At 42.8% G+C, this 26,519-nt stretch overlaps 3 protein-coding genes across 6 annotated transcripts in view; 1 reads left to right on the forward strand and 2 right to left on the reverse strand.

Moving 5' to 3' along the window:
• Positions 1–623: 623 nt before the first annotated feature.
• zbtb24 (zinc finger and BTB domain containing 24) lies at positions 624–5,060 on the reverse strand. The gene is made up of 7 exons (XM_084915641.1): positions 5,018–5,060; positions 3,705–4,541; positions 3,263–3,430; positions 1,983–2,066; positions 1,811–1,894; positions 1,632–1,713; positions 624–1,515 (listed from the first exon to the last, which is right to left on the reverse strand). The coding sequence occupies exons 2-7, from the start codon at positions 4,510–4,512 to the stop codon at positions 624–626; spliced, it is 2,118 nt and encodes a 705-aa protein (XP_084771767.1). The 5' UTR covers positions 4,513–4,541; positions 5,018–5,060.
• A 10,360-nt stretch (positions 5,061–15,420) lies between these two features.
• sash1b (SAM and SH3 domain containing 1b) overlaps positions 15,421–26,519 on the reverse strand; it is a 60,791-nt gene continuing 49,692 nt past the window's right edge. For all 4 annotated transcript variants that reach the window (XM_084915635.1, XM_084915634.1, XM_084915636.1 and 1 more), the window contains 14 exons: positions 26,211–26,251; positions 25,824–25,910; positions 25,589–25,701; positions 25,119–25,217; positions 23,968–24,100; positions 23,217–23,608; positions 22,541–22,615; positions 22,075–22,218; positions 21,842–21,974; positions 21,428–21,597; positions 21,134–21,340; positions 20,403–20,553; positions 19,734–19,865; positions 15,421–18,515 (listed from right to left, as the gene is read on the reverse strand). In XM_084915635.1, coding sequence (XP_084771761.1) covers positions 17,827–18,515; positions 19,734–19,865; positions 20,403–20,553; positions 21,134–21,340; positions 21,428–21,597; positions 21,842–21,974; positions 22,075–22,218; positions 22,541–22,615; positions 23,217–23,608; positions 23,968–24,100; positions 25,119–25,217; positions 25,589–25,701; positions 25,824–25,910; positions 26,211–26,251 — 2,566 coding nt within the window. In that variant the 3' untranslated portion in view covers positions 15,421–17,826. The remainder of the gene's footprint in view (positions 18,516–19,733; positions 19,866–20,402; positions 20,554–21,133; positions 21,341–21,427; positions 21,598–21,841; positions 21,975–22,074; positions 22,219–22,540; positions 22,616–23,216; positions 23,609–23,967; positions 24,101–25,118; positions 25,218–25,588; positions 25,702–25,823; positions 25,911–26,210; positions 26,252–26,519) is intronic.
• ddo (D-aspartate oxidase) lies at positions 15,430–17,075 on the forward strand. The gene is made up of 4 exons (XM_084915647.1): positions 15,430–15,604; positions 15,759–15,867; positions 15,961–16,137; positions 16,262–17,075. Exons 1-4 carry the CDS (start codon positions 15,430–15,432, stop codon positions 16,818–16,820), a joined length of 1,020 nt encoding a protein of 339 aa, XP_084771773.1. The 3' UTR covers positions 16,821–17,075.

Here is a 26,519-nt window from a genome sequence, read left to right on the forward strand (position 1 = left end):
AGTAAAAGTGGCGCCCTTTGACACATGATTGCTGCAGCACTGAAGCAAACTTCTACTTTGAAGTCGAACCTTCTCCTTTTATGGTTTGTGTCGGACTTTATCATGATGTACTATCAGTTGGCCAGTAGCTGGCAAGTATTTGCCGACAGACATGAAAAACTCCAGGTAACCATGGCAATCTTCTTACAACCAAAGCAATAACCAGAAGGTTTTTGGTTCAACGCCTTTGTGTCTGGGGGCTCTTTGGATCACTCATATCAATCTCAGACACCTGTGGTAATTAGTTAACCAGGTGAGCCCAATTAAAGGAAAACTACTTGACAGATGTTCCACATTATTAATCATGCCACAGTTTTTAAGCAATATGGCAAAGAATAAGGCTCTGCTGCAGAAAAGTGTCAAATAGTGCAGATTACAGATTACAGTGGTGTAACGTGTGGAAGGAAACACAACAGTATAAAAAGGTATGCTTATATATTTTTTTTATATAAATAATTATTTAAAGAAAATACAAACTTCATCTTTTAACACTGCTACCTTTGACTATGGTCAGTTTTGTCTGTATATAGTTGATCTCCACAGTAGCACCATCAGATTTAAGTTCCCAGTGGTCCAGATCACTCTCAGCTCTCCTGTGGCAGTCCGGTGGTGTACAGGTAGGACACAGTTCCTGATTGGATCTGAAATGTCTGTCCTTGGATGTGATGGTTGGAGATCTGCTCGCTAGTCTGACTGATGGAGATCGGTTGGCTGCTCTGGCTGCTGACGTGAATAGCCCGGCCTTGTTGTTGTTCCCTGCTCACCTGCCCCTCCGAGGGCTCCTGAGCAACAGGCAGCTGCTGGATTGGCTGATGTATCACCTGCAGCTGTTGAATGGGACGCTGTGCTATCTGAAAGGGCTGCGGAGGACCGTGATGGGCCTGCAGCTGCTCCATAGCCTCTTTACTCAAAGTGATAACATGCATCTGCTCAGCCTGGTGCATCATCTGACCCTGCAGCATACTGATAGTGTGGATCTGAGAGGTCTGATCCACCACATCACCCTGAGTGACCAACGCCACATTGTGCACATGCCCCGATGGCCGGGCGAGGAGGGTGAGTTTAGAGGGGGCTGACTGAGCCATCTCTCCCTCTGTGCTGATGAGGCTGATCTCGTGGTCCTGACCCGGGATAAAGTTAATGTGGTCCACATCCTCCGTCACCACCACCTGGAGCTCCTGTTCAGAGGTGGCAGGCAGCTGGTACTGCTGCAGGTGAAGGATATTTTGCACCTCTTCCTGCAGGGCTCCAGAGCCATCTTTTGCCGCAGTATCCGATGAGGCCTCTCCACCCGCAGCTCTCTCCTTGTTGTGGGATTTGGTGTGTGTTTTCAGATTGTCCAGGCGTGTAAAAGAAAGGCTGCAGAAGGAGCAGGTGAAGGGTTTCTTCCCTGAGTGGGAGGCAACATGTCGTCGTCTTGCACTGGGGTCTGAAAAGGACTTCTTGCAGATGCTGCAGTTATAAGGCTTCTCACCTCTGCAAAACCAGATATTGAGGCAGTTATGACCACATGTCTCCTCCTGGGTCGTATATTATACAGCAGGGAGCAAAAACTGTTAAAAGTGGAGTGAAAATCCAATATAACAGCTGACCTGTGGATTCTGATGTGAGTCTGCAGTGTGCTCTTGGCTGTGAAACATTTTCCACAGATTTCACAAGTGAAAGGCTTCTCACCTGTGTAAACGTTAACACCATCAGCTGCTGCAGCACACGCTTCCAGATATAAAGCAGATATCAATAGCAAAAGAATGACTTGGTGAGCTGATCTTACCTGTATGAGTTCTCACGTGCTTTTTCAGTTGAGCTGCATCCATAAACTTGTGATGACACTGAGCACATTCTGGCAATGATTTCCCTTTATTTAAAAATAAAGATTAAATGATTTTACCTTCAGATTGATTGAATACACTGACCAGATCTCTTGCAGTTTCCCCATGTCTTACCTGTGTGAACTCTGTAATGGCTTTTAAGTTGCCTTTTCTGAGTGAAGGTCTTTCCACATTTATCACAGTCAAAGGATTTCTCTTCTAAAGAAGCAAATAAAACAGAGCTCATGAGAGATCAACATCACAATATGCTAGAGCACTTCGGCTTTAGTGCCATTAAGAGAAGCAAGTCATCTCTACAGCCAATATCCATCCAAAACTAGGCAACTCACACCAAATTAAACTAGGTAAATCAAAAGCACAGGCAAGACACAAAATGTGGGCATTTGATTTTTGGGCACATTTAAAAGAGTTGTATTAAGAAGTAATAGGTAGTAAACTGAAAATCCTTCTGGTTTTCCTAGCCAGAGAAACAAAACACCTTAATTCTTCTTAGAACATCTTTTTACCCCTTAGTTGTAAAAAGCTTTTCCCCTACATTGCTTCATTTATGTTAAAGAAGGCATGTATTTACTGGGCCCAAGTGTATCTAATAGAAGTAAAATGTAGTATTTCATTATATTATAATAACACATGAGATCCCAATCTATTTCCCCCTGTGATTTTTGCATACAGCACAGTTATTGCCACTGTGCATTTTTAGGGGCTAAATATGTTAGCTGTGTTGCTTTGCAATGAAGACAACTGTACAGCGCCGTTTGCATAAGATTTGTTCCTGGTTTACATCCCTTGCACTGAATCGAAAGTATTTTCAAACGGTGGATAACGATCCATTTCTAGGAATCAAGTCCAGACACTGGAATGTGGTTTGATGGTCTGTTATCTGTTCTATATCTGCTTGTTCGTGTAGTGTTAATCTTTTGGGCTACATCCAGGACTTCAATCTGCACAATGCAGTGAACAGCTCGTCAGACGGTGTTTTAAGGAGTGCCTGATTTGCTTTGGCTTTGCATTCTATTGGTGAAACATAGCCTTTCAATACCGGCCGATTGTGTTCATTTCTTTTTACCTTACAATATAAAGCGCCTTGAAGCGTTATATAGATAAAGTTTAAATGAAGTAGCCAATCAGAAGAAAAAGCTGGTGAGGAGGGTCGTATGCCATCCTGAAAGCTACTCTGTTCGAATTAAAAAAAATACAGCTGAAACTAAGAATAGTAGGTCTGACGTAATCACTGCAACAACTAACACTTTCTACATTTCTGAAATCAGACTGTAGATCAACTTTGTTGGAAAGATCACTTTCAGGAAATTATGAGGATTCCTGGAAATTACATGTAAACAAAGTTACTACTTATCAAACATGAGAAACTGAGAAGTCAGTTCATTTGGTCCTACCTTCATGGAGGTTCATGTGCTCTTGCAGGGAGTGTTTGGTGGAAAGCGCTTTGGAGCAGATGGTACAAACAAATGGCTTTTCTCCAGTGTGCATGCGCTGGTGAGCCAGCAGAGTGTGTTTCTGGGTAAAACTCTTCCCGCACACCATGCAGTGGAAAGGCTTCTCACCTGGAGTTAAAGAAAGTAGTTGTACTTTTACAGGTGCGGATGTGATTAGTGACTGCTAAACTCTCGTCAGTCGTAGTCATCTGTACTTGCTATGTGTTTCTATTTTTTATTTATTTATTTTTTCAGCACAACATTTGAAAAGTTAAAACATTTATTTTTATTACAGTTGAGGGAATGAAGTCCTTTTTTAATTGATGTCCAAAAACTCTAGAAAAAAGGCCAAATTTGTATTAAACCTCCATTCTGACCTCTCTTTAAATCAGAGTGTAATTACCTGTATGAGTGCGCTGGTGAATATTTAAAAACAGGTGGCTTTTAAAGACTTTTCCACAGTCCTCACATCGTGCCTCAGTGTCAGGGTATTTCCTTTTCCTGCCCCTCTTCCCAGGCTCCTTGTGTCCTGCTGTGTTGCCCACTTTGTAGCCCTTATATTTTACCGGTGGGTTGATTTTGCGTTTGCTCTGCCGGCTTTGGTGTTCTTCGGGGTCCTCATTTCTAGGCTGAGACTCAGTTTTTGGAGTATCTTCTGCCTGTCGGTCCTCTGAGCTCTCACATTCTCTTCTCCCCACCAGCTCTGTCACAGGTGCACCTAAATCTTTCCTTGGCCGCCCTCTTTTGCGCTTCACCAGCTCTGCATCTTCAGCTTTGTTTGCTTGAGCATCATTGCATTTGACCCCTGCTGCAGAGCGAGTTAGGTCAGTGAGCACTTTGACAAGGTCACCGACTTCCATTCGATGAGCTGTGGCCAGGAGCTGCTCTGTAGTGCTCTCCTCCACAGACACCTGGGCGCTGTAGATGAACTCCAGCACTGCTGCAAACATGTTTGGTGCCATACCGTCCAGCCGGTGGGTGGACCGATGGATCTGATCTTCTGCTGTGAACATGACAGAGAAGTACTCACTGCTTGCTGCCAGCAGGGCTTTGTGGGCCTTGAACTGCACATCCTCCACGACAAGAGTAATGTCACACAGCAGGTCACTTTTCCTGAGCTTGTTGAATTTGCTCAGGATGCTCTGTTTATGTGACTCTGAATGAAGGTGAGCCATAAGCGATGAAGGTGGACTTGTTGATTTTTGAGACATCTTTGCCGCAAAAACAACCACATCTGTCCCTTAAATGAATAATGAGAACATGAAAACAAGATGAGTGTACAGTTAGTTTAAAAGTTTATATGAACTCATCATGGGCATGAAGGTCATGTGATTTTGGGCTTTTAAAGAAGACATTTATGCCCATTATGATACGAATATATATAAACTTCTGACCTCAGCAGTATATATGTTTGGCTTATATCAGAGGTACAGTGTGTTTTTAAATATATGATCTTTTTTGTATTACCACTGCTATTACTACTTAGCTTAAATAATGTTTACAGACGAATGGATGTTAGCAAGCAAGCTAATTGTCTCAAAGCAAACAATGCACCGCCGCTGTCTTGAAAGGGGGGGCACGAGAAGCACAAATGGCGAAGAATGCGACCGAAATAATGCTTTCAAAAGAAGTTAACTAATAATTTTCGGTCTGGTGACAGGACTTGGACGTATAAACTGCGGTTTAATTTGAAGTAGTCAGCTTTTAGGACCTTACCTTCGCTCGCTGGACGGACGAGAGCGTGATATGAGCCACCTATCGCGAGATGTGAGGTTCTGCCTAGATCCACGCCGAGCCACCACTGAGGGTCGCACTTTTCCCCGTCGATCAACCCTTTCTTCTCGGTTAATAAAGGTTTGTTTAAATTGTTAAATAGGTGGCATTATGGGAAATTATTTTATTTTAATAACTCAGTGGGACTTTTAAAATAACAAACTATCATAGCTAATGAAATTTGATTCAGGAAGTGCACGTTCCCGAGAGAAAAACAGAAACACACAGCACCTGTTGTCGGTCTCTGGGGACATTTTCTGTGCGGGGGAAGAAGGAGACAGTTTTATTTTAGGTGGGTGGATACGTTTGCATTGTCGAGCTTTCGGTGTGTATAAGGCTTATTTATCTGTATAGACATCTTCGATTCCTTACAACACACTGCCACGTGCTTTATTTCATTAGTTGTTTGTATGGCTCTCCAGAGTGCAAACTAAGTTGCGCATTCAAGCAATGGCTATATTTAATATCCACACATCTTAGGCATATCTTTATAGAACTTTGCTGCTATATTTGTTGCGATTTCTGCTCTTCTCGGGTAGGTCTAGGGATTTTTTTTTTTAATGTCAATGGGACTTTGTTTTTAAAGTGAGCCATACAACATGTATTTAGTTTAGATTATACTTCCATATAGAGTTGGATGTCTCGAGACCGGTCTTGGTCTCGAGACGTGGTCTTGGTCTCGACGGACTTTTGTCTTGGTCTTGGTCTCGACGGACTTTTGTCTTGGTCTCGGTCTTGGTCTCGCTGTTTCGGTCTTGCGTTCTCAAATCGACATAGTGTTCGGGAGATGTGGAGTCAACCATCAGCGGAGCGGGGGGGTGACTTACTGGGCTTAAGCCCGTGTCATTTTTTCAGAAGCATGGGGTCTTTTGGAGTGTAATTTGTTAGTTAGATGCCTGACTGACAACTGTATAAAACAAAAACAACACACGAAGCACAGAGCGCACCGTCGTAAATTCCCCCTAATTTTGGTATGATCCGAGCTCAGGCACTAGGCGACTGAGCACAGCACCCATGTGAGCGAGGGGGGAGAAGCTGCTGCCTAGTGATGGTAAATTTGATTCTTTTTACTGAATCGAGTTTTAATGAGTCACTCACCAAAGTGAATCGGGTTTTTTGAGTCATTTGATTCACTGAGTCAGTTGACCAGAGAGTGCAAAAAATTTACATTTTCACTCAAACTTAATTTGTTTCTCTTTTCATGTAAATCCCACTGCTAAGATGAATGATTCTATTAAAAAAAACAAATATTTTATAGAGCCAAAAAGAGAGAAAAACATTTCTAAAATTAAGCAATTTCCTATCAAAATTGCTTAATAAACATTTATTTTGTTTATTTTCATTTTATTAGTATTTTCCTTAAATGTGTTAAATATATATTTTCTCATCTAAATGTCCACTGAGCTGTGAGCCAGGGGGCGGTAATGCGCCTTAACATTGGTTGCCAACCAAGAAGAAGAAGAAGCTGTGAGCCAGGGGGGAGGGGGTGAGTGAGTGATTCGTTCGTTCGCTCGCTCTATGATTCAGCACAGGAGGGAGGGGGTGAGCGAGTGAGTGATTCGTTCGCTCGCTCTATGATTCAGCACAGGAGGGAGGGGGTGAGTGAGTCCTGAGTGATTCGCTTAAGCTTACGATTCAGCACAGGAGGGAGGGGGTTAGTGAGTCCTGAGTGATTCGTTCGCTCTATGATTCAGCACAGGAGGGAGGGGGTTAGTGAGTCCTGAGTGATTCGCTTACGCTTACGATTCAGCACAGGCGGGAGGGGGTTAGTGAGTGAGTGAGTGATTCGTTCGTTCTATGATTCAGCACAGGAGGGAGGGGGTGAGCGAGTCCTGAGTGATTTGCTTACGCTTACGATTCAACACAGGAAGGGAGGGGGTGAGTAGCTCAAATGTGTCGTTAGCATGTTAGCAGAGCGATGCTACTGTGAACCGAGGAGCTATTTTCTTGATGTGAGCTTCTACTCAGGGTTTTTTCTTCCAGTTCAGAGCAGAAATGCTTTTGTTAAGAAACTGGCTGTTGTTTTCCCCCCCCCCCCCGCAATTTTAATTATAAGCTAGATATATTTCTACTAAGCGAATTAGTTTGCTAACAGAAACAGGGATGAGTCAGTGAGTCAATTGGGCTTGTGAATCATGATTCACGAGTCAGTAAAGTGATTCTCGAGTATTGAACGATTCGTTCACGAATCGAACATCACTACTGCTGCCTGCGAGTTTGCTGCAGTGTTGCCAACTTAGCGACTTTGTCGCTATATTTAGCGAGTTTTCAGACCCCCTTAGCGACTTTTTTTCTAAAAAGCGACTAGCGACAAATCTGGCGACTTTCTCTGGTATTATTGGAGACTTATTTAAGACGACTTTTTGACGTGAAAACGCGTATTGCTTTTACTCTCAACAAGCAGCGGTGCTGCCTTGAGCACCTCACCCGTGCCAAAGCGCTCACAGGCGGAGGATAGTCCTCCCCCAGCTGCTATCAGGGCAGGAGACGTTTACACCTGTGCGTCCAAACGGCAAATGAATCGCGCATGAGCGAAGCCGCTGCTCCCGCACTGACTGTAACGCAATCAGTTCTTCTTTTACTGTTATGCTGTTTTGTGGATTACAAGGTTTAAAACTACTTATAAACACACACTCTCACACACAAAGTAACTCGGGTCACTTTTGCTGGTCCAGGCCTGGATAAAGGCGCAGGGTTGGAATTGTGACTTTAAAAAACAATAATTGCTAAAAGAAATTTAATTTGTAGTTCTAAATAAATTCTAACTGCATTTAGGACGTTTTTTACTCACTTTGTCTCTTCCACGATGTTATTTCTCTCTCCAACAGCGTAGGTTACAATTACATTAGCATGACCAATTATGCAAATTAGGCGATGATGTCATTTGGCGACTTCTAGCGACTTTTAGGACAGCCAATAGCGATTTTCCTTACTGAGGAGTTGGCAACACTGGTTTGCTGCAGACAGAGGAGAGCTTAAGTTTGACCAGGTACCAAAGCAAATCATTCGTACTGAACTAATAATGTAAATATGACGGTGTATCACAAAAGATTGATATCAAACTGATCACTTGGTTGCGTTACTTGCTCTTCGAGTGAATCAACAAATGGATAAATAAAAAGCCGAACAGCAATGCTGATTTTTTTTTTTTAGAGAGTCTTAGCTTACATTTCATATTTTCAGTTGTTACCCTCCACGGCTAAACAAACTCACTAAATCGGTTTCAATTGTGTACTGATGAACACAACAATGGACATAAGGAGCTTCTTTCAAAGAAAAAACTCAGGTAGATGTTATTTTATATATTATGCTTTGGATATTGTTCAGTATATCTATGCAAAACAAGAGGAATTTCAATACACAGCAGTATATTCACAGTTGAAACCAGATATTTACATACACTTTAGGGCAGCGGTCCCCAACCCCCGGGCCTCGGACCGGTACCGGTCCGTGAGTCGTTTGGTACCGGGCCGCGAGAGTTGAGGCTCAGGTGTGAAATGTATGGTTTTCAGGGTTTTTATCGGTTTTCAGCGTTATTTTGTTATCGTTTTGATCGTTAACTCGGTTTTCCTGGGTCTTTTCACGTGTGTTATGAATAAATCTTCTTTTTTTCGGTACCGGTACTAGTTTTATTTTGTTGTATTTATCCGCGACACCTTAAAGGCCGGTCCGTGAAAATAAACCAGGCATAAACCGGTCCGTGGCGCAAAAAAGGTTGGAGACCGCTGCTTTAGGGAGAAAACATAAAAACTTTTTTTTACTGTTAGACATCAATTTAGAGTAAACTTTTGTTTTAGATAAATAAATGTTGAAATATCTTTTGAATTAGTTAAATGTCAGAATAAAAAGAGGGAGCTGTCTATTTTAATCACTTTCATCAAATTTAGGAGTACATATACACTAAGTTTATTGTTAATTAATAAGAAAACTCCAGACGATTCCATTCTGAGCTGAAGAAGCTTCTGATAGGTTAGTAGAGTCCATGTGAGTAAATTGGTGGCACACCTGTGGATGCATATAAGGCAAAACACAGAGCCTGTTTCTGTGACATGGGGAAATCAAGAGCCGTCAACCAAAACAAGAATTGTGGAGCTCCATAAGTGTGGCTCAGAATAAAGTTAACAAATATGTTTTTATATTTATCAATCTAAAAAAATAAACATTTAGTCTGATTTGATGTTACAATTAAAAAAGTGTTTGTGTTTTTATCTGAAGAGTACATAAATATTTGGTTTCAACTGTATATTTGATGATGTTGGTGTTTGGCTTGATTGTCAGCACAAAGAGGGAGAGAGGAACAGAGAGAGAGGGGGGGGGAGAGAGGAACAGAGAGAGAGAGGGGGGGAGAGAGAGGAACAGAGAGAGAGAGGGGGAGAGAGAGGAACAGAGAGAGAGAGGGGGAGAGAGAGGAACAGAGAGAGAGAGGGGGAGAGAGAGGAACAGAGAGAGAGAGGGGGAGAGAGAGGAACAGAGAGAGAGAGGGGGAGAGAGAGGAACAGAGAGAGGAGCAGAGAGAGAGAGGGAGAGAGAGGGAGGGGGAGGAGCAGAGATGGAACAAGAGCAGGTGAGACACACATGTTAGTCAAATGGTTGTTTGCCAAAACTCATCAGAACATGTATGTACCTAGTGTTTCTTTTTAGATACCATTTGTTACTTTTCAAATTCTATATTTATTAAGTTATGCAGGTTTGTTTGCACAACAAGGCTAAATAATTATATAAACATTTCTCAATCTAAATATTGTACTTTGGTAGAATTGAAATAAGTGTAGTGCAGGTCTATGATGATTTTTAGTGCTACTAACATCTAGTTCTGATTCTGGTTCTGTCTTGTTTACTGTTGTAGTCCTGTTTTGATTCCGGATCAGTTCTGGGTCTGGTTGAATTGGGGTTTCAACCCGACTTTGTTCTGCCTTGCTGCTTAATTAAAAAAACTAGTTTAAGGTGTCCTGCATATGTATATAGAAATGTGTGTGTGTGTGTGTGTGTGTGTGTGTATATTTATAAAAAAAAAAAACAAAAAAAAAAAACACCCATCTCGCCCCTGCGGGCGGTTTATCCTTCAAGCTCGGGTCCTCTACCAGAGGCCTGGGAGCTTGAGGGTCCTGCGCAGTATCTTAGCTGTTCCTAGGACTGCGCTCTTCTGGACAGAGATCTCCGATGTTGTTCCCGGGATCTGCTGGAGCCACTCGCCTAGCTTGGGAGTCACCGCACCTAGTGCTCCGATTACCACAGGGACCACCGTCACCTTCACCCTCCACATCCTCTCGAGCTCTTCTCTGAGCCCTTGGTATTTCTCCAGCTTCTCGTGTTCCTTCTTCCTGATATTGCTGTCATTCGGAACCGCTACATTGATCACTACGGCCGTCTTCTTCTGTTTGTCTACCACCACTATGTCCGGTTGGTTAGCCACCACCATTTTGTCCGTCTGTATCTGGAAGTCCCACAGGATCTTAGCTCGGTCATTCTCCACCACCCTTGGGGGCATCTCCCATTTTGACCTCGGGACTTCCAGGTTATACTCGGCACAGATGTTCCTGTACACTATGCTGGCCACTTGGTTATGGCGTTCCATGTATGCCTTGCCTGCTAGCATCTTGCGCCCTGCTGTTATGTGCTGGATTGTCTCTGGAGCATCTTTACACAGCCTGCACCTGGGGTCTTGCCTGGTGTGATAGACCCCAGAGTCTATGGATCTTGTACTCAGAGCTTGTTCTTGTGCTGCCATGATTAGTGCCTCTGTGCTGTCTTTCAGTCCAGCTTTGTCCAGCCACTGGTAGGATTTCTGGATGTCAGCCACCTCCTCTATCTGCCGGTGGTACATACCGTGCAGGGCCCTGTCCTTCCATGATGGTTCCTCGTCTCCCTCCTCTTTCTTGGGTTTCTGCTGCCTGAGGTATTCACTGAGCACTCGGTCAGTTGGGGCCATCTTCCCAATGTATTCTTGGATGTTCGTTGTCTCATCCTGGACTGTGGTGCTGACACTCACCAGTCCCCGGCCCCCTTCCTTCCGCTTAGCGTACAGCCTCAGGGTGCTGGACTTGGGGTGAAACCCTCCATGCATGGTAAGGAGCTTTCTTGTCTTTATGTCAGTGGCTTCTATCTCCTCCTTTGGCCAGCCTATTACCCCAGCAGGGTACCTGATCACGGGCAGGGCGTAGGTGTTGATGGCCCGGATCTTGTTCTTACCGTTCAGCTGACTCCTCAGGACTTGCCTGACCCTCTGCAGGTACTTGGTGGTTGCAGCCTTTCTAGCGGCCTCTTCATGGTTCCCATTCGCCTGCGGGATCCCCAGGTACTTGTAACTGTCCTCTATGTCTGCAATGTTGCCTTCTGGTAGTTCAATCCCCTCAGTTCTGACTACCTTCCCTCTCTTCGTTACCATTCGACTACACTTCTCCAGTCCGAACGACATTCCAATGTCATTGCTGTATAGCCTGGTAGTGTGGATCAGTGAATCGATGTCTCGTTCACTCTTGGCATACAGCTTGATGTCATCCATGTACAGGAGGTGGCTGACAACTGCTCCGTTCCGTAGTCGGTATCCGTAGCCAGTCTTGTTAATGATCTCACTGAGGGGGTTCAGGCCTATGCAGAACAGCAGTGGGGACAGAGCATCTCCTTGGTAGATCCCGCACTTGATGGTGACTTGTGCTATGGGCTTGGAGTTGGCCTCTAGTGTTGTACGCCACATCCCCATTGAGTTCCTGATGAAGGCTCTTAGGGTCCTGTTGATCTTGTACAATTCTAAGCATTCCAGGATCCAGCTGTGGGGCATTGAGTCATAGGCCTTCTTGTAATCAATCCAGGCAGTGCACAGGTTGGTCAGTCTGGTCTTGCAGTCTCGGCTGACTGTTCTGTCTACCAGTAGCTGGTGTTTTGCACCTCTGGTATTCTTGCCAATCCCTTTCTGTGCCCCACTCATGTATTGACCCATGTGCCTGTTCATCTTAGCCGATATGATGCCTGACAGGAGCTTCCATGTAGTACTGAGGCAGGTTATTGGTCGGTAGTTGGATGGGACCGGTCCCTTCTTGGGGTCCTTGGGGATCAGGACCGTTCGACCTTTGGTTAGCCATTCCGGGTGTCTCTCGTTAACTAGCAGCTGGTTCATTTGTGCTGCCAGACGTTCGTGGAGTGCAGTCAGCTTCTTCAGCCAGTAGGCGTGAACCATGTCGGGCCCTGGTGCTGTCCAACTCTTCATACTGGAGACCCTTTCTTGGATATCTGCCACTGTGATGGTTACTGGTCCCTGTTCAGGGAGGTCACTATGGTCTGCCCTCAGATCCACTAGCCACTGAGCATTGCCGTTATGGGTTGCGTCCTTCTCCCATATGCTCTTCCAGTATTGCTCCGTCTCCAGCCTTGGTGGTGCTGTTCTCTTATTGTTCCCTTGCCACTGAGAGTACACCTTTGCTGGTTCTGTGGAGAACAGCTGGTTTATTCTCCTGCCTTCTATCTCTCTGGTGTACCTCCTCAAGCGGCTGGCCAAGGCTGTGAGTCTTTGCTTGGCAGTTTCCAAGGCCTCAGGTATGGACAGTTTGCTGTATTTCTTATGCACCTTCTTTGCCGCACCTTTCTGCAACTCCGTTAGTTGGCTAACCTCCCTCCGTGCTGCTTTGATCTTGCTCTCTAGCCTCCTTCTCCATGGAGGGTACTGCCCCTTGTGGCTGTTCAGCTTGTAGCCAAGCATCTCACTGATCACTGCTGCCGTATTGTAGATCAGTTTGTTAGTGTCGGTAATCGTGGTTGTAGGTATCGTCCGTAGTGCTGCATTAACATCATCTAGCAGACCTTCTGAGGGTACTTCACGTAATCTTGGTAACCGGCTACGGGGGATCCAGGTTTCAAGCTTGGCCATGATCCTATTTCTCAGGTCAGTTCCTCTCGCACTCAACGATCCTTCTCCTATCGCACTTGGGGCTATGTACCCAATCTCGGGTGGGGGTGATGATATCTCCCCCCTGACCTGGTGTCCTGACTCCTCCTTGCCGTAGCATTTATGTTGTACCTCGTCAATCTCTAGCTGTGATAGCAGTCCCTTCTTTCGAATGTTGGAACACTGAGCTACTAGTTGTTTCGCTGTCATTCTGGATGTTGGGTATCGAAGAATCCATAGGTCCCTCATCCTATTCATGTAGCCCCTTCCGCCAGGGTTACTTGTGTAGTAGCATTCCAACAACGCCCTGTTTTCGTCTCTTGCCCACCGATGCCTTCTTGTTCCAGTAGCCCACTTTGGCGCTGTGAGCCAAAGTGATCGTATGTATGCATGCATGCATGCATGTATGCTTTTCTTTGAACAAAACTCAAAACAGACCATAATAATCTTTCAATCATTTCTACCCTCACTTAATTTCCTTTCGCTGCTCAGCTCTCGCAAAGTGGCTCATTTATGCTCCAATCACTCCATATTGTGGCCAATCACATGCGAGGATATAGGATAATATCATTATGTGAAAAACAGAGAGGGTGAGAGACGCGACAATCAAGTGGAGCATCCGTCTGTCCTCTCAGTAAGTGAGTGAGACAGTAGACAGCGGTGAGGAGGGCTGTGCGAAAGCAAAAACACATAAATATGCCTGACACCCGTAAACGAAGCAGCATCTGGCTGCAGTTTAAAGACTTTTTTTGTCTCGGTCTTGGTCTCGTCTAAACTTGGTCTTGGTCTTGTCTTGGTCTCGATACCCTCTGGTCTTGACTACAAGTCTACTTCCATATTAAGCGAACTTTCTTCTAATAAAAAATAAATTTCAAAAGAAATAGTTTTTATTTTGAAATGCATAACGAAAATAGAATATATTTTCCAACATCATATCAGCTATATTTCACTAATGTCTAAGGTATTCGTACCTTTCCAACAAAGCAGTTGGGAGTGGATTTTTGTATGGTTGCTGTTACAACCGGCTAGAACTTACAACTAGATATATAACTGAATTATTTTGTGATAATTCTAAGAAAAATACAGATGATTCGTTTAATAAATATACTTCCACAATCTGTAAGACAGTTTCAGCTGCAGCAATAACTAGAATACACATTTATGCATTGTGAAAAAGAAATTAATGAGGAGAGCCTGTTAACTGAAGTTTGGCTGGTGGACCCCCTTCTTTTCATTCCACCATCAATTCATCAATTCCCTCCAAACCTTTGTGGGGAGAATAACCCCCCCCCCCCCCCCCCCCCCCCCCCCCCCCCTTAGCTATTTCTGTGCCTTTATCCTCAGCCTCCTGTTCCACCCTGACCCGCTGGGTCTGTGCAGAGGGCAAGTCTGCAAGTAGTACTTTAAATGGTGAATTTGGAACTTTTCAGACCCCAAAAGCACACACATACACATGTATCTCTTATGTGACAATGCAGTAATTAAAACATTGTGTAATTATATATATTGTTCACTATTTGGCTGTTCATCTTCAAGAGCTTTAGTCATAGAAATGTATCATAATTTAAATATGTTTATATTGTCTATTCTGTAAAATAGTCAATGTCTATTCATATTAATGTACAGAATTCACCTGCTTGCTGCTACTACTGCATATTCACCCTATATATGTATATGTATATATGTGTGCGTGCGTGTGTGCGCGTGCGTGTGCGCGTGTGTGTATGTATATACTTTTGCACATGTCGAGGAGCGTGTCAGGCTACATTTCACTGTGTGTTATACTTGTATAACTATGCATGTGACAAATAAAGAACCTTGAACCTAGTATCAGTAATACTAATCAGTAATCCTTAATACACTCTAAGAAATGTCAGGGTGTTTGAGAGCCTGTGAGAAAGAGCTCTGTTTTGTAAGAGCTGCTTTTTATTTATTTGTAAAAGGCAGGAATGAGGCACCGTGAGTTTTTGAGGTCTCCTAAGGCAACATTAACAACAAAGTCTTTGAAACAAACACTAAATAATGAAATTAAGAAAATGATTTTGCAACTTCTTGTGAAGTTGTTCAGGCTCACTAGAAGTGAAAGTCTCAGGTTCAGCAGAGGACATTGCTGCACATACAGGGTGCTTTGCTGTTGTATATAACCCTAAAAGGACAATCAGAACTGTTATTTTTTTTAAACAGCTACAGCAAGTGCAAGAGTTGGACATTTGGTACACCAGTAGCCTTTGTTTTACGGATAACTGCATGTACACTGCTCTTACAATGACTGTTTCGTAATGGACAATTTGAAACGCGTGGAATAAGATAAGGGTTTTGTGTGATTGAACCTTGGACTAGTGTGTCAGTTAAGATGTTGTGATAATGATGTAACATGTTTATACCCGCAAGTCGTTGAGTAACTTTTAAAAGAGTCATAACAAAGGTTAATTGGCATTTAGTAAAATTCTCTTGTCGTTTGAGGTGCAGAGCTGCCATGATGAAAAGCGTCAGGGTTGTGGTTGTTGGAGCTGGCGTGATTGGATTCTCCACTGCTGTGTGCATTGTTGAAGCTCTACCTTTCTGCTCTGTTACTTTGATGGCTGACAAATTCAGCCCGGACACAACTAGTGACGGAGCTGCTGGGATTTTGTTTGCTGCACAATTTCCAGGTAAGAAAACAGGATCTGTCTCAGAGATTTACACTACAGCTGCACCACATTATGCAATATGATAAAGCGAGCATTTTACATGGCAAAATATGCAATGAATATAAAAATAAATATGCAGTGCACATTTGCTTTACATGATGCATTTCTCCATCAGATATTCCCTTGCAAAGACAAAGACGCTGGTTCAAGGACAGCTTTGATCACCTGTTGGCCATTGCTCAGTCTCAATGTGCACCAGAAGCTGGAGTAATGCTGAGCTCTGGGTAGCAATTGATACTTGTATACGATGCTGTAAAAGTTGAGTACTTAGCCCAATCCATTGTCGAACAACTGATTTCTCTACTAATTTCTTGCAGCTGGCAAATTTTTAAAGAGGTTCCAGCAGTTAAAAAACCATTCTGGTCAGAGTTTGTGATCGGCTTTCGACCCATGACTGATGTTGAACTGAAACGCTTCCCAGATCACAAGTTTGGTCAGGCTTTCACCACCTTAAAATGCGAATGCTCCACCTACCTGCCATGGCTCGAGAAGAGGTTCATCCCCTACATTAAACTTCTTTTATCACGTCATACTATTATATCCACAAGCTTTTAATTACAAATGAACTCTACTTAATTTAAAGTTTGTCATGTTAACATCATAAATTCTTCTCTAAAGGTTCAGAAAAGCTGGAGGTCAAGTGGAACAGAGGAAAGTCAACAATCTTCAAGAATTGAGTAACAGCTTTGATATCATTGTCAACTGCTCCGGTCTCGGCTCCAAAGTATTGGTGGGAGACACACAAGTGTACCCAGTCAGAGGCCAGGTCCTCAAAGTGGAGGCCCCCTGGGTGCAGCACTTCATTAGAGATGGAGATGGGACGACGTACATCTACCCCGGCATACGCAGTGTCACTATAGGTGGGACGAGGCAAGCAGGAGACTGGCGGCTGCAGGTGGACGACAGAGACATTAAGGGCATACTGGAGCGCTGCAGTAGGTTGGAGCCGTCACTCAACAAAGCCAAAATTCTTAGCGAGTGGGTCGGCCTGAGGCCCAGCAGGAAGAACCCAAGGGTGCAGAGGGAAGTGGTGGAGCTGCAAGGCCGGCCGGTGCCTGTGGTCCACAACTATGGCCACGGGGGTTGGGGAGTTACCCTCGCCTGGGGTACTGCTCTGGACACACTGGGGCTGGTCAAACAGTCCCTTCATGAAATGGCCCCACAGCCTAAACTGTGAACACATTCTAAATCCCACTACTCAGGGCTACTAACACAACCTAAGCTAAGCACAGACAGAACACTTAGTAGATTTAGAGTAGATTTTACATAAAAAAAGACTATATATAAGAAACATGATTTATGGAAATATAATTATTTAATAATTTAATTTAACAGTGGTGGAATTTTAATTTAACTAATCGTTAATAAGTTTTCAGGATATATACCCCTCATTACATCTTTCTGTAACAGTACTGTAAAAACATCAGATTTATTTAAGAAAAAAAAGCATTTACTGCTGTTATTTTTATGCTTATAATACATAAGAACATTTTCTGTATCACTATTTCAGTGGAGATAATGTTTTTGCATTGTCTGGAAACATTCATTTTGTTATCATAAAAGCTGATTGCCTGTTAATAATTTTAGGTTCCTTTCACAGCAGATGTTTTGATTGGGGTGTTCCTAATATAATATAAACATTGTGTCAATAAACCCTGAAAAAGAAACGGCTTATTGCTTTTCTAGTTTGCGCCCGTACTTTGCCATCTGGGGCAAAATTGTCTGTATAGGCCAGCTGTCATTATTATATTCTATATTTATATATACACACACAACAACAAAAAACACTCAGTTCATATTAACAGTTTGAAAACGTTCCATTACAGTGAACCCAGAATGAGTAAATTATTCATGAATGCTTTGTGTTGAAAAATGACAACTCTGAGCGAGCGCTGCTGCTTGTGTAACTGTTGGACTCTGCACAGGTCCACTGCAGAGATGAACCAGATTCAGCTGAATGGAGATCACTGAAACTGTGACCGAGGGGGTCAGTAGCTACATGAATGTGGTTTAACAGCGTAAGCACAGACCTTCACGTTTCCACTTTAGATGCCAAGTTTACACTGTTATATTTTCTTTGAAAACCTGTGGTTACATTTTCAGAGTTTCCATTTAGCTGAAAACCAGAAATCAACAGCTGTAAAGTCACACCTTTCTGTACTGCACTTACTGTACAGACCTTGTTAGAAACCGGCTCCACCGCCAGATTTACTTCTTAGTTCTTTTCGTTTCAGCCGACAAGCTTCAGAAGTGGCTGAAACTGAAGCACCCTTCCTTTCTCCTAGAAAGATGTGCTCTCTGTCGGGCATTACTGTCGGTAAGGGCTCTCGCTCTGGGTTTAATAAGGAAGGTGTAGCTACATGGTCGCTGGATCTTTTGGGTGGAGCTGTGGGTGGCGGCTCTGGGTGTGCCTGCTGTGTTGCTGTGCTGGTACATGCAGCAGTGCAGGATGTCCTACATAAAGCGTGGGAGGATGGACGCACGACTGCCAGTGGGTTTTTTGTGCTCTTTATGTACAGATTTAAGTCTTTAGGGCGGAGGAGGAGTCTTCTCTTCTGATCTTTGTGGAGAATCGTCAGGGAGAAGCAGCGGCGTGGCGGAGTCTGTGCTGCGTTTCTTCGTAGCTCCATGCAGCTGTGGCTCCTAGCAAAGGATCTGCTCTGAATACAACCTTTTATTGAGCTCAAACTGCGCTTTGGGAGGTTAGGATGGACATGGGGGAAGCATCTGGGTTTACTGTGGGATGAAGACTTGCTGGACTGGATGGAGGTGAGGGGCAGGGGGAGGATAGGGTACTCTGGGGATGGGAGGTGGCTGGACTCAAAGCCAGATGAAGATCTGCTGATGGTCGAGCGTGTCTTTTTGCCCCTTCCTGAAATAAACAAGTGGAGTGTGCGCAGATCATACAGCTGCCAGGCAGTTGTGACATGTATCTGGGTTAAACACAACAGCAGAGCAGGCAGTCTGGGAAAGTGTCTACTTTGAAATGACACCAAAGAGAAAAAAGTCAAAACAAGCAGCTAAATGTGCACTAAAATGAACGATGGGTAAAAGAAAAGCAGCAAGCAGTCAGTTGTGGTAAAGCATGGAGCGATTTATTCCTCACACTCAACCACGACAGAAGCACACTTCAGAAAATGCTGAGACTTCAGGGCCTAAACGTGCCACACTTCAATGAGAAGTTGGTTAAACATTTTAAAGTAGCCCTAAGCCCTCTGCATTTTTGTGCATTTACAATGATACAAAATGCCTTATTTTAAACACTTACACTGTTAAGTAAATATTTTAATTCTGCTGCAATATGCAGTCTTCAGGCACGTGATAAAATATTGTGCAACATTAGGTTTTACTGGACTAAAAAAAAAAATATACACACAAACATCAGAATCTTAAAGGAAATACACTTTAAGGTGAGGCTGATCTGACATCGTACTCCAATCACGTGACATTCGAAAGCACAGCTCTTTGCATTTTGACAGTTTGTAGACTTAAGTCTAAAGAGAAAACCACTGTAAGCATGATACAGCTGTGAATAAAGCGAGCACTTACAGCAAAAATGTACTGTTTTTAATGTAAGTAGACCTAAAGCTTGTTTAAACACTCTCATCACACAACAGCCACCACTTTCAGCAAATGCAAAAACCACCACACAAGTCAACACTGCGGATCTATTTGTAGATCTGCAAGCTGCTCTGCACGCAGCTTCTTCCAAGGCCTGAAAAATGTCACTGCTCAGCTCAACATCAAGTAAGTAAACTTGCTAGTCCCTTGTTACCTGTCCTCTGTATTATGTTGAGAAGGCAAGTGATGCCAACTTTCAGAAGCACTGAACAGACAAGTGACCGCAAAACAGTTTGATTCAGTGATGCAGAAACAGAAAAAAAAGCATGACGATGCTTGAGGAGGGGGAAAAAAAACAAAAACATGAAGCGCTAGAAGTAAATGCGACGACAGCAGAGTCTTTCCAGAAGAGCATGGAAACGGAATCTGGTGGATTGGAATGCTTGAGCTGGAGAGTCTTTCTAGACAGGGATGAGGCAGAGGGCTGAAGAAGGGTACAGTGTTCACAGGCGGGTCAGGTTGTCATTACCGTTCTCCAGGTTCTCATTACTCTCGTAGCAGCCAGAGTCTCGTGGGGAGTCTCCCAAGAGGCCACGCCTGTCCAGCAGCAGCTTCTCCTGTGAGCTTTCAGACTGACCGCTTCGCTCTGGGTCGCTGCTTCCTGCAATGCACAACGCCACCACCAGGGGCATGACAGTCAAAAGAAAATCGTGACAAAACTATAGCTGTGACTTCCAGGTCTGAAAAATTAAGTGCTTTATACATGCATTCTTTCCGATGGCAGCAGGGGGCAACTACTCAGACTTTGTTAGAAGAAAAAATGCCCCTCAGTCTCTTTACTTTGTGACCTCAAACAATTTCCCGATGTTATGGTCCCAGTTGCTAGTTTCAAGCCATACATGAATTAAATGGTAAAATTTTGCAAATTACAGTGGCTATTTGAGTTAAAAAAGAGGATTGTGCAGGATTTGTTCATTTATTCTTGAAAATTTAACTATTAAACCATGAGATGCATCAACAACAGAAAAAATGTCTACAGAAGCTGAAACCAAACTCAGACTGTGTGTCTACTGCAGACACAGTATTTAGATACTGATCTGTACATCTAAACCCTCAAATATTCTAATTTGAAATGTGGCCCTTGGATTGAGGACGTTTCTATGATAGAGCGAGACTTTCTATTGTTTGTCTGACCCACCATCATATTCTTGCAGCAGCTCCACAGCGGTGAGCAGCACGGCTCTGTGTTGCGAGTCTGTGATGTTGAGTTCGTCCAGGTCCTCCTCCTCTAGCAACTTAAATGTGTCTAGATCCTCGTAACCGTTAAAAAGAAAGGTGGGGAGGTGCTCCTGTAGAAAGGCGATAATAAAAGGTGCACAAACAGATCCATTAAAATATGTAAGAGGGATGCCATTTGAGCATGCACATCTTGCAAAACAAATATGAAGTTAGCTTAACTTAAAATTTTCCCAACACAGATGAAAATGAAAAATAATCTATTTAAGCTACAGGTAAAATTTGTAAGTTTGACATTTTAGAAAATACTCCTATTGGCCTGCTGTGAGTAAGGTGAAGCTTAAGACTGAAAGGAGAGGGAAGCATCATACAAAATAAAGGCAAATCTCACTAACATGTTAAAACTCTTAATATATAACTATCACTTATATACTTACATATAACTAGTTGCTTTTGCACTTTATTTCCCCATTGATTTAACAAACAGTATGTAACACCTTACTAGTGAGGAGGTGGGGGAATAATATTAGTCTGTACAGATTTGAAGGTGGTTGCTGTTATCAACTCTCAAAAAGAAAGCAAGTAAGTGTACTTCCCCTAAATGTCAAACTGTTCCTTTAAATAGAGCTAAAACCAATCACATGCAAGTATTTTAGTCACTGCGTTTAATCACAAATGTACGCCTTTCTTTACTTTGAGGTTGATGCGATCAAGCAGTTCCTCCACAGAGGTGGGTTTGGGTTGCCGGGCCTTTCTCCTCCTGCGTGTTTTCTTGGGCTTCACCTCCTCTTCGTTCAGAACATCCACATAAATGAACTTGAAGGTTCCGACTTTACCGTTGAGCATCCCCATCCACGTACCCATCGGAGGCTTACTAATGATTTCGATGATGTCTCCGCTCTGCGAATCGAGATAAGCTGAGCTTGAGTTTTTTTGTTTTTCGCTACGAGCTCATATCTAAGTAGTGAGCAATATAACATAGCCTACCTTCAGCTTTAGGGAGTCTGTGTCATAGGGACTTGGAGTGAAATCGGTGTGAACCAGAGCACGTCCACAGAAGGGTCCACGGTAAGGCAGCTCGTCTTCCTCTCCGTCCTCAGACTTCACACTCTCTCTGTTGCTGTTGGAGGAGTCGGTGGTGCCCACCGTCTGACCACCTGCACGAATCAGAAAAGAAGACGTCACATCAAGACCACAAGTTATCATGGGTCTGTTAGTATCTGACAAATATTATAAATGTTCTTCTTTACTTGAGGACTTACAGTTTTTTGTTTGTTTTTTTTAACCACAGATGAATACAGCGAGATCAGAACGTTTCGATTACTTCAAAGGCGATAAACATCAAACATCAAGTTTAAACAAATACTAAGTTATTAAAATATACACGACACACAGACATACTCATGGAACTCTGTCCGCTGAGCGAACTCCTCAGGCTTTCCACGGACCCTCCTGGCTTCAGTTTGGGCTTCTCCAAAGAGTCCGAGTCTATCTGAGGCGAGTGAGGGCAGCTGGAAGAGCGATCTGGGCTTGACTGGAAGATAAGGAAAAAAAAACATTTATTACACTTGCTTAACAATCCTCACACCCATACTTTACAATGATAACACACATAAATGCCTCTAAAAACATACCTGCTCAGAGAGAGAACTATGGTATCGCTTGGAAATGTGTTTGCGCATCGTCTCTCTCACAGACTTGACTTTTTTACCCAGAGAGATACGAGGTGTTGGTGGAAATTTAACGCCATCTCTCAAATCCCCGTCTCCAGTTTTGATCTAATTTACAAGCACAGAGAAGTAAAGAGGATGGAAATAAGTAAATGAGGTTAAACTTATAATTCATATTTATTTCGATAGCTTCAGGATTCCTTGCACAGCTTATATATTTTAATAAATCTTGTGTACTTCATATTTATACTTCAAAATCTCACATTTCCTTTCATATCTGTGTCACAAATTTTTATGGCTCTCTATTTAATTTCATCGTTTTTGATCCATTCTTGTTGCACACAGTGGGCTACACAATACTGCGTATATTCTCTACATATTACAGACAATAAAGTTGACTTTGATTCAGGTCACATTTAGTGCCACATACAGTGTTATCGTTCTCAGGGCTGACTGCAGTCACTGAGCGGTTGGTCAGGTCGAATCCTCCAAAGCTAGAAGCTCTCTGTGAAAAAACAAGAGAGAGCAAGAAATGAGATTTTAGAGCACGGTCTGTCTTCTGCTGCAGGTGCAATTTTTTCCCACCATTTATGCTTTTAAGCCACAAGAATAACAACATAAGGCTGACATAGAGAAATGAATAAATAAAAAGACAGTGTTATGGAAAATGTACACGTCTATTGGTTTGTTAGTTCCTGGAGTTGCTTATTATTCATTCTTAAATAGACTTCAACTATGTTTACATTTAACCAGGATGAGTGATGGTGTATGGTACCACTGATAGGCACCAGTCTTGTTTAGTTAAGAATTAATCCAGAGTTTCTGTACAAATACAAGACAACAAGAAGATAAGAATAAAAGAGGCTATTATGTGCAAACTGTGACATGTTTAGGAATTTAGAACTTTATGTGAGTGTGCCTTTAAGCCAGTCAGACTCTCTTTCAAACTAAAAGGCCAGTTTAAATGGGCAGTTTGTTGTTGCCTCATTGAGACGCTTAAATAATGGTACCAATGGTGCAAACTCACTAACAATGGAGGTGAAAGGATTCGTTAATAAACAACAATCTAGACTGCAGTCTTTATTTAAATGTGCCTGTGTACTCACCCCGTGGTGACTGAGTGGGTTGAGGACCGGGTGACGCAGCGCGCCATCGGTCACCGAGCGCGCAATTTTGGGTTCCTCACTGCAGCCCTCTGTTTCAGAAAAGGAAGAGCCTTCACCTGGCTCCCTCACCTCCCCTGCTATGTTGGTCTCCTGGTGAATAGGGCTACCACTAGACTTGCTCAAGGTCTGGAAGGTCTTTTGGCTACTGCAGGTGTCCACACTGCTGGATGACGGCGAGGTGGTCAGGCTGTCCGGGTCTCGGTTATAGGAGAGTTGCTCCTGCAGGGTTGAAGCCAGGGAGTCCACTGGACAGACTAAAGGTTTCCTCTGCAAACCTGAATATAGAGAGATGCTGGCATCTCCACAGGGAAGGCCATCTGCATTCAGGCTCTCTGGTGGGTAAAAAGAGAACAGAAGAGAGTTTATTAACAAATCTAATAAAATCAGCAACTGCATTTATTAATTATTTGATAATAGCTGCAATTTGTGAGCCATTCATGGTCAATACTAAAGAAATAAGATTGTTACAGCATCTACTGCTCCAGAGAGCTTTTCCAATCTGTCAATTAAACTGTATTTGATACTTTTATCTTTGGAAACTTGCCAGATTGTGGGTTTTGAGCATTATTTAAAGCAGGGGAAAAGTAAAAACATGCTATAAATATGCCACATAAATGCCACATTCAGCACAGCGGTGTGCCACACTGCTTCCTCTACCACATTAGATACTGTCTGAGAGTAGTTTTAGTACCCTCTGCTCCAGGCCTCTTAGACTCATCAATCCTGATCAGCTTCTTCTTCGTTTTCCGGGTTGAGTTGACCAGCTTGTGGAGCCTCCTGAATGTGACAGATTCCTCTTGTTCGTTGTCTGACAGGTCGCAGGGCTGATGGAAAAGAATAGTAAGAACTGTATTAATAGACAACATCTGTAAGGTGAACAACACTTTGGCTCTGAGGCCTAATATTCTCAGTAGGTCAGAAGATATTACGCAACACTTTTGCTTTTTGTATACTACAGTGTGCAAGCCTAAAACTGTGAGCTATCTTAATTACTCTCATTTCTAGTAACTCATCAGCGTACTTGCTGTGGATGCTTTGCAACTATCTGTTGTAGAAGCTTGTAGCTTAATATAAATATATGTGGTAGGAAACCACAGTGATGACACTGGGGGCCCGTGCAGAGAGCTAACACATACACAGTGGGTCACAGCAGACTAAAAAAAGCCTTCTATGTACGGAAAATTAAATAGCTATCTACTTGGAAATCACCTTAACCATTATCTGAAAATGTCAGTGGTGCATTTGCAGTCTTGGGTCATGCATGCTGAGCATTATCTGCTGACCAAAACATCAGCGGCATGCATCTCTCAGAACAGACATCGTGAGACCAAATGAAAGCTGATTAGCAGCTTGAAATATACAATAGAAGTTCAGAGTTAGAAGGAAGGATTTTTATTTTACAAAGGTCACATAAATACAAAAAAAGAGAAGAGTGAGATTGATACATATAGTAAAGAGAAACAGTCAGGCCATACAGACTAATGTGAAAAATGTGCCCTGAACCTGAGCCCCCTAATCACCCCACCCACGCATAATAGAGCTGCAGCCTGCATAACAGAGCCCTGTGCTGAATCCACCCGCTCACCACAGCACAATAGGGGGTTAGGGCTTTGACAGCAATGAATAGAAGCTCGTCCAATGCCCTGCAGTTGGGAAAGGACCCTGAGCTGCAGGGCTTTAGAGGGGCCCTGGTTCATCATCGGGACAGAGCGAAAAAGAAAACGGCACTGTCAACGCCTCAGCAGCGTTGGCACGGGTAAATCGGAGGTCCTCATGCACAACACACTGTCTGAAGTAGTGATTCAGCATTAAAAAGCAAATAAGATGCCCTTAGAGACTTACGTTACAGCTGAACGACTCATTTGGGGTACTGGAGGGATCAGTGGACTCTGTGAGATCAGCCTTGTATGTCTGTCTGTTTTGTATTTCAAACTCCTTCAGCTGCAAAAAAAGAATGAGCCTGTTAGTTAATGATGTAGATTTAGAGTCTATTATGAGGAGCCAATCAGTCAAAGAGGAAGTAATCCTGGAAAATGTAGTATGTAGTATTTTATGATGAATTATAAAAATTGCATGATATTCACTGTGCAGATTAAACCCTAGTTTGACCATATATCTGCATAAGAAAGATTAAATCGTGCCAGGACTTTTTTTTGTGATGCAGACTGACATGGATACAAAGTTTCCTACAATATGATAAGACTTTCTTGTAGTTTATCCATAAAAATGTGTGTTTTTCCCCCACAAGGTCAAAGTAACACAGCAGCTGGATAATCTAAAGTTGAGTTTCACTGGGATGCAGAACATCCTACCCGTGCCAGGGCTTCCTCTATGGAGATCATGTTTTCCTTCACCATCATCATCAGCTGAATTCGCTCCTCATCACTCATCGTAACTTCACTGGCCACAAACCCAACATCATCACCTGCAAAAATTAGCAATGACACCTGACATTAAGGAACATGATGAAACACAACGAAATTTAAGAAACATTCTTAATGTCAAAAAAAAAATCAAAAGCATTTTTTTCGTGTTTATTTGAGGTACCTTTTGAAATCTGACGAACGACACCCTTCTGGGACTTCTTGAAACTTTGCCAAAAAGACTTGCTTTTTCGTTTTCCATCCCATTTTCCTATAACATATAAACCAATTTTAGCACAAGAGAAATTAAAAAAACAACAACAACAAAAAAAAAAAAAACAGATTCAAAGTATAATCACCCCAAATTGATAAACAGGTAAACAATAAAGTAGTATGGTAAGGGAAAGAATTCCCTCCATTTCTCCAGAAGAAATAAATGAACAAATCTTAGTGGTGATTAGGAAGGATTAAGTGTGTAAATGAACATGTGAAAACTCATATTTATTTAATATAGAATAAAAAATGAGTACATGACAATAAAACAAAATATACCAGTCAAGTTTGGACTTACCTCCTGATCCATCGTCCGAGCTGGATTTGTGAACAGGAAACCTAAAAATTAACAAAAAATATTCAGTTAATCAGAAAAGCTCAAATAAAAAACAAACAAACATCAAACTAAAGAACACGACACTACCTGCTGTCCAAAGTTATTTTCTTCATCTTTTTTACTGCTATCCCACCATTTCCCCTAACAACTCAACTTCAGATTAAAAAAAAAAAATTAAAAATAAACTGAATTAAAAAAAAAACAAAACAAAACAAAAAAAACCACACTGTGCCTCAAGACACTAGCATCACATTAGAGGCAAATCAAACA

This window comes from Perissodus microlepis, chromosome 19 (genome assembly GCF_051167445.1).
Source record: "Perissodus microlepis isolate ML-2025 ecotype Zambia chromosome 19, ASM5116744v1, whole genome shotgun sequence".
Taxonomy (NCBI): Eukaryota; Metazoa; Chordata; class Actinopteri; order Cichliformes; family Cichlidae; genus Perissodus; species Perissodus microlepis.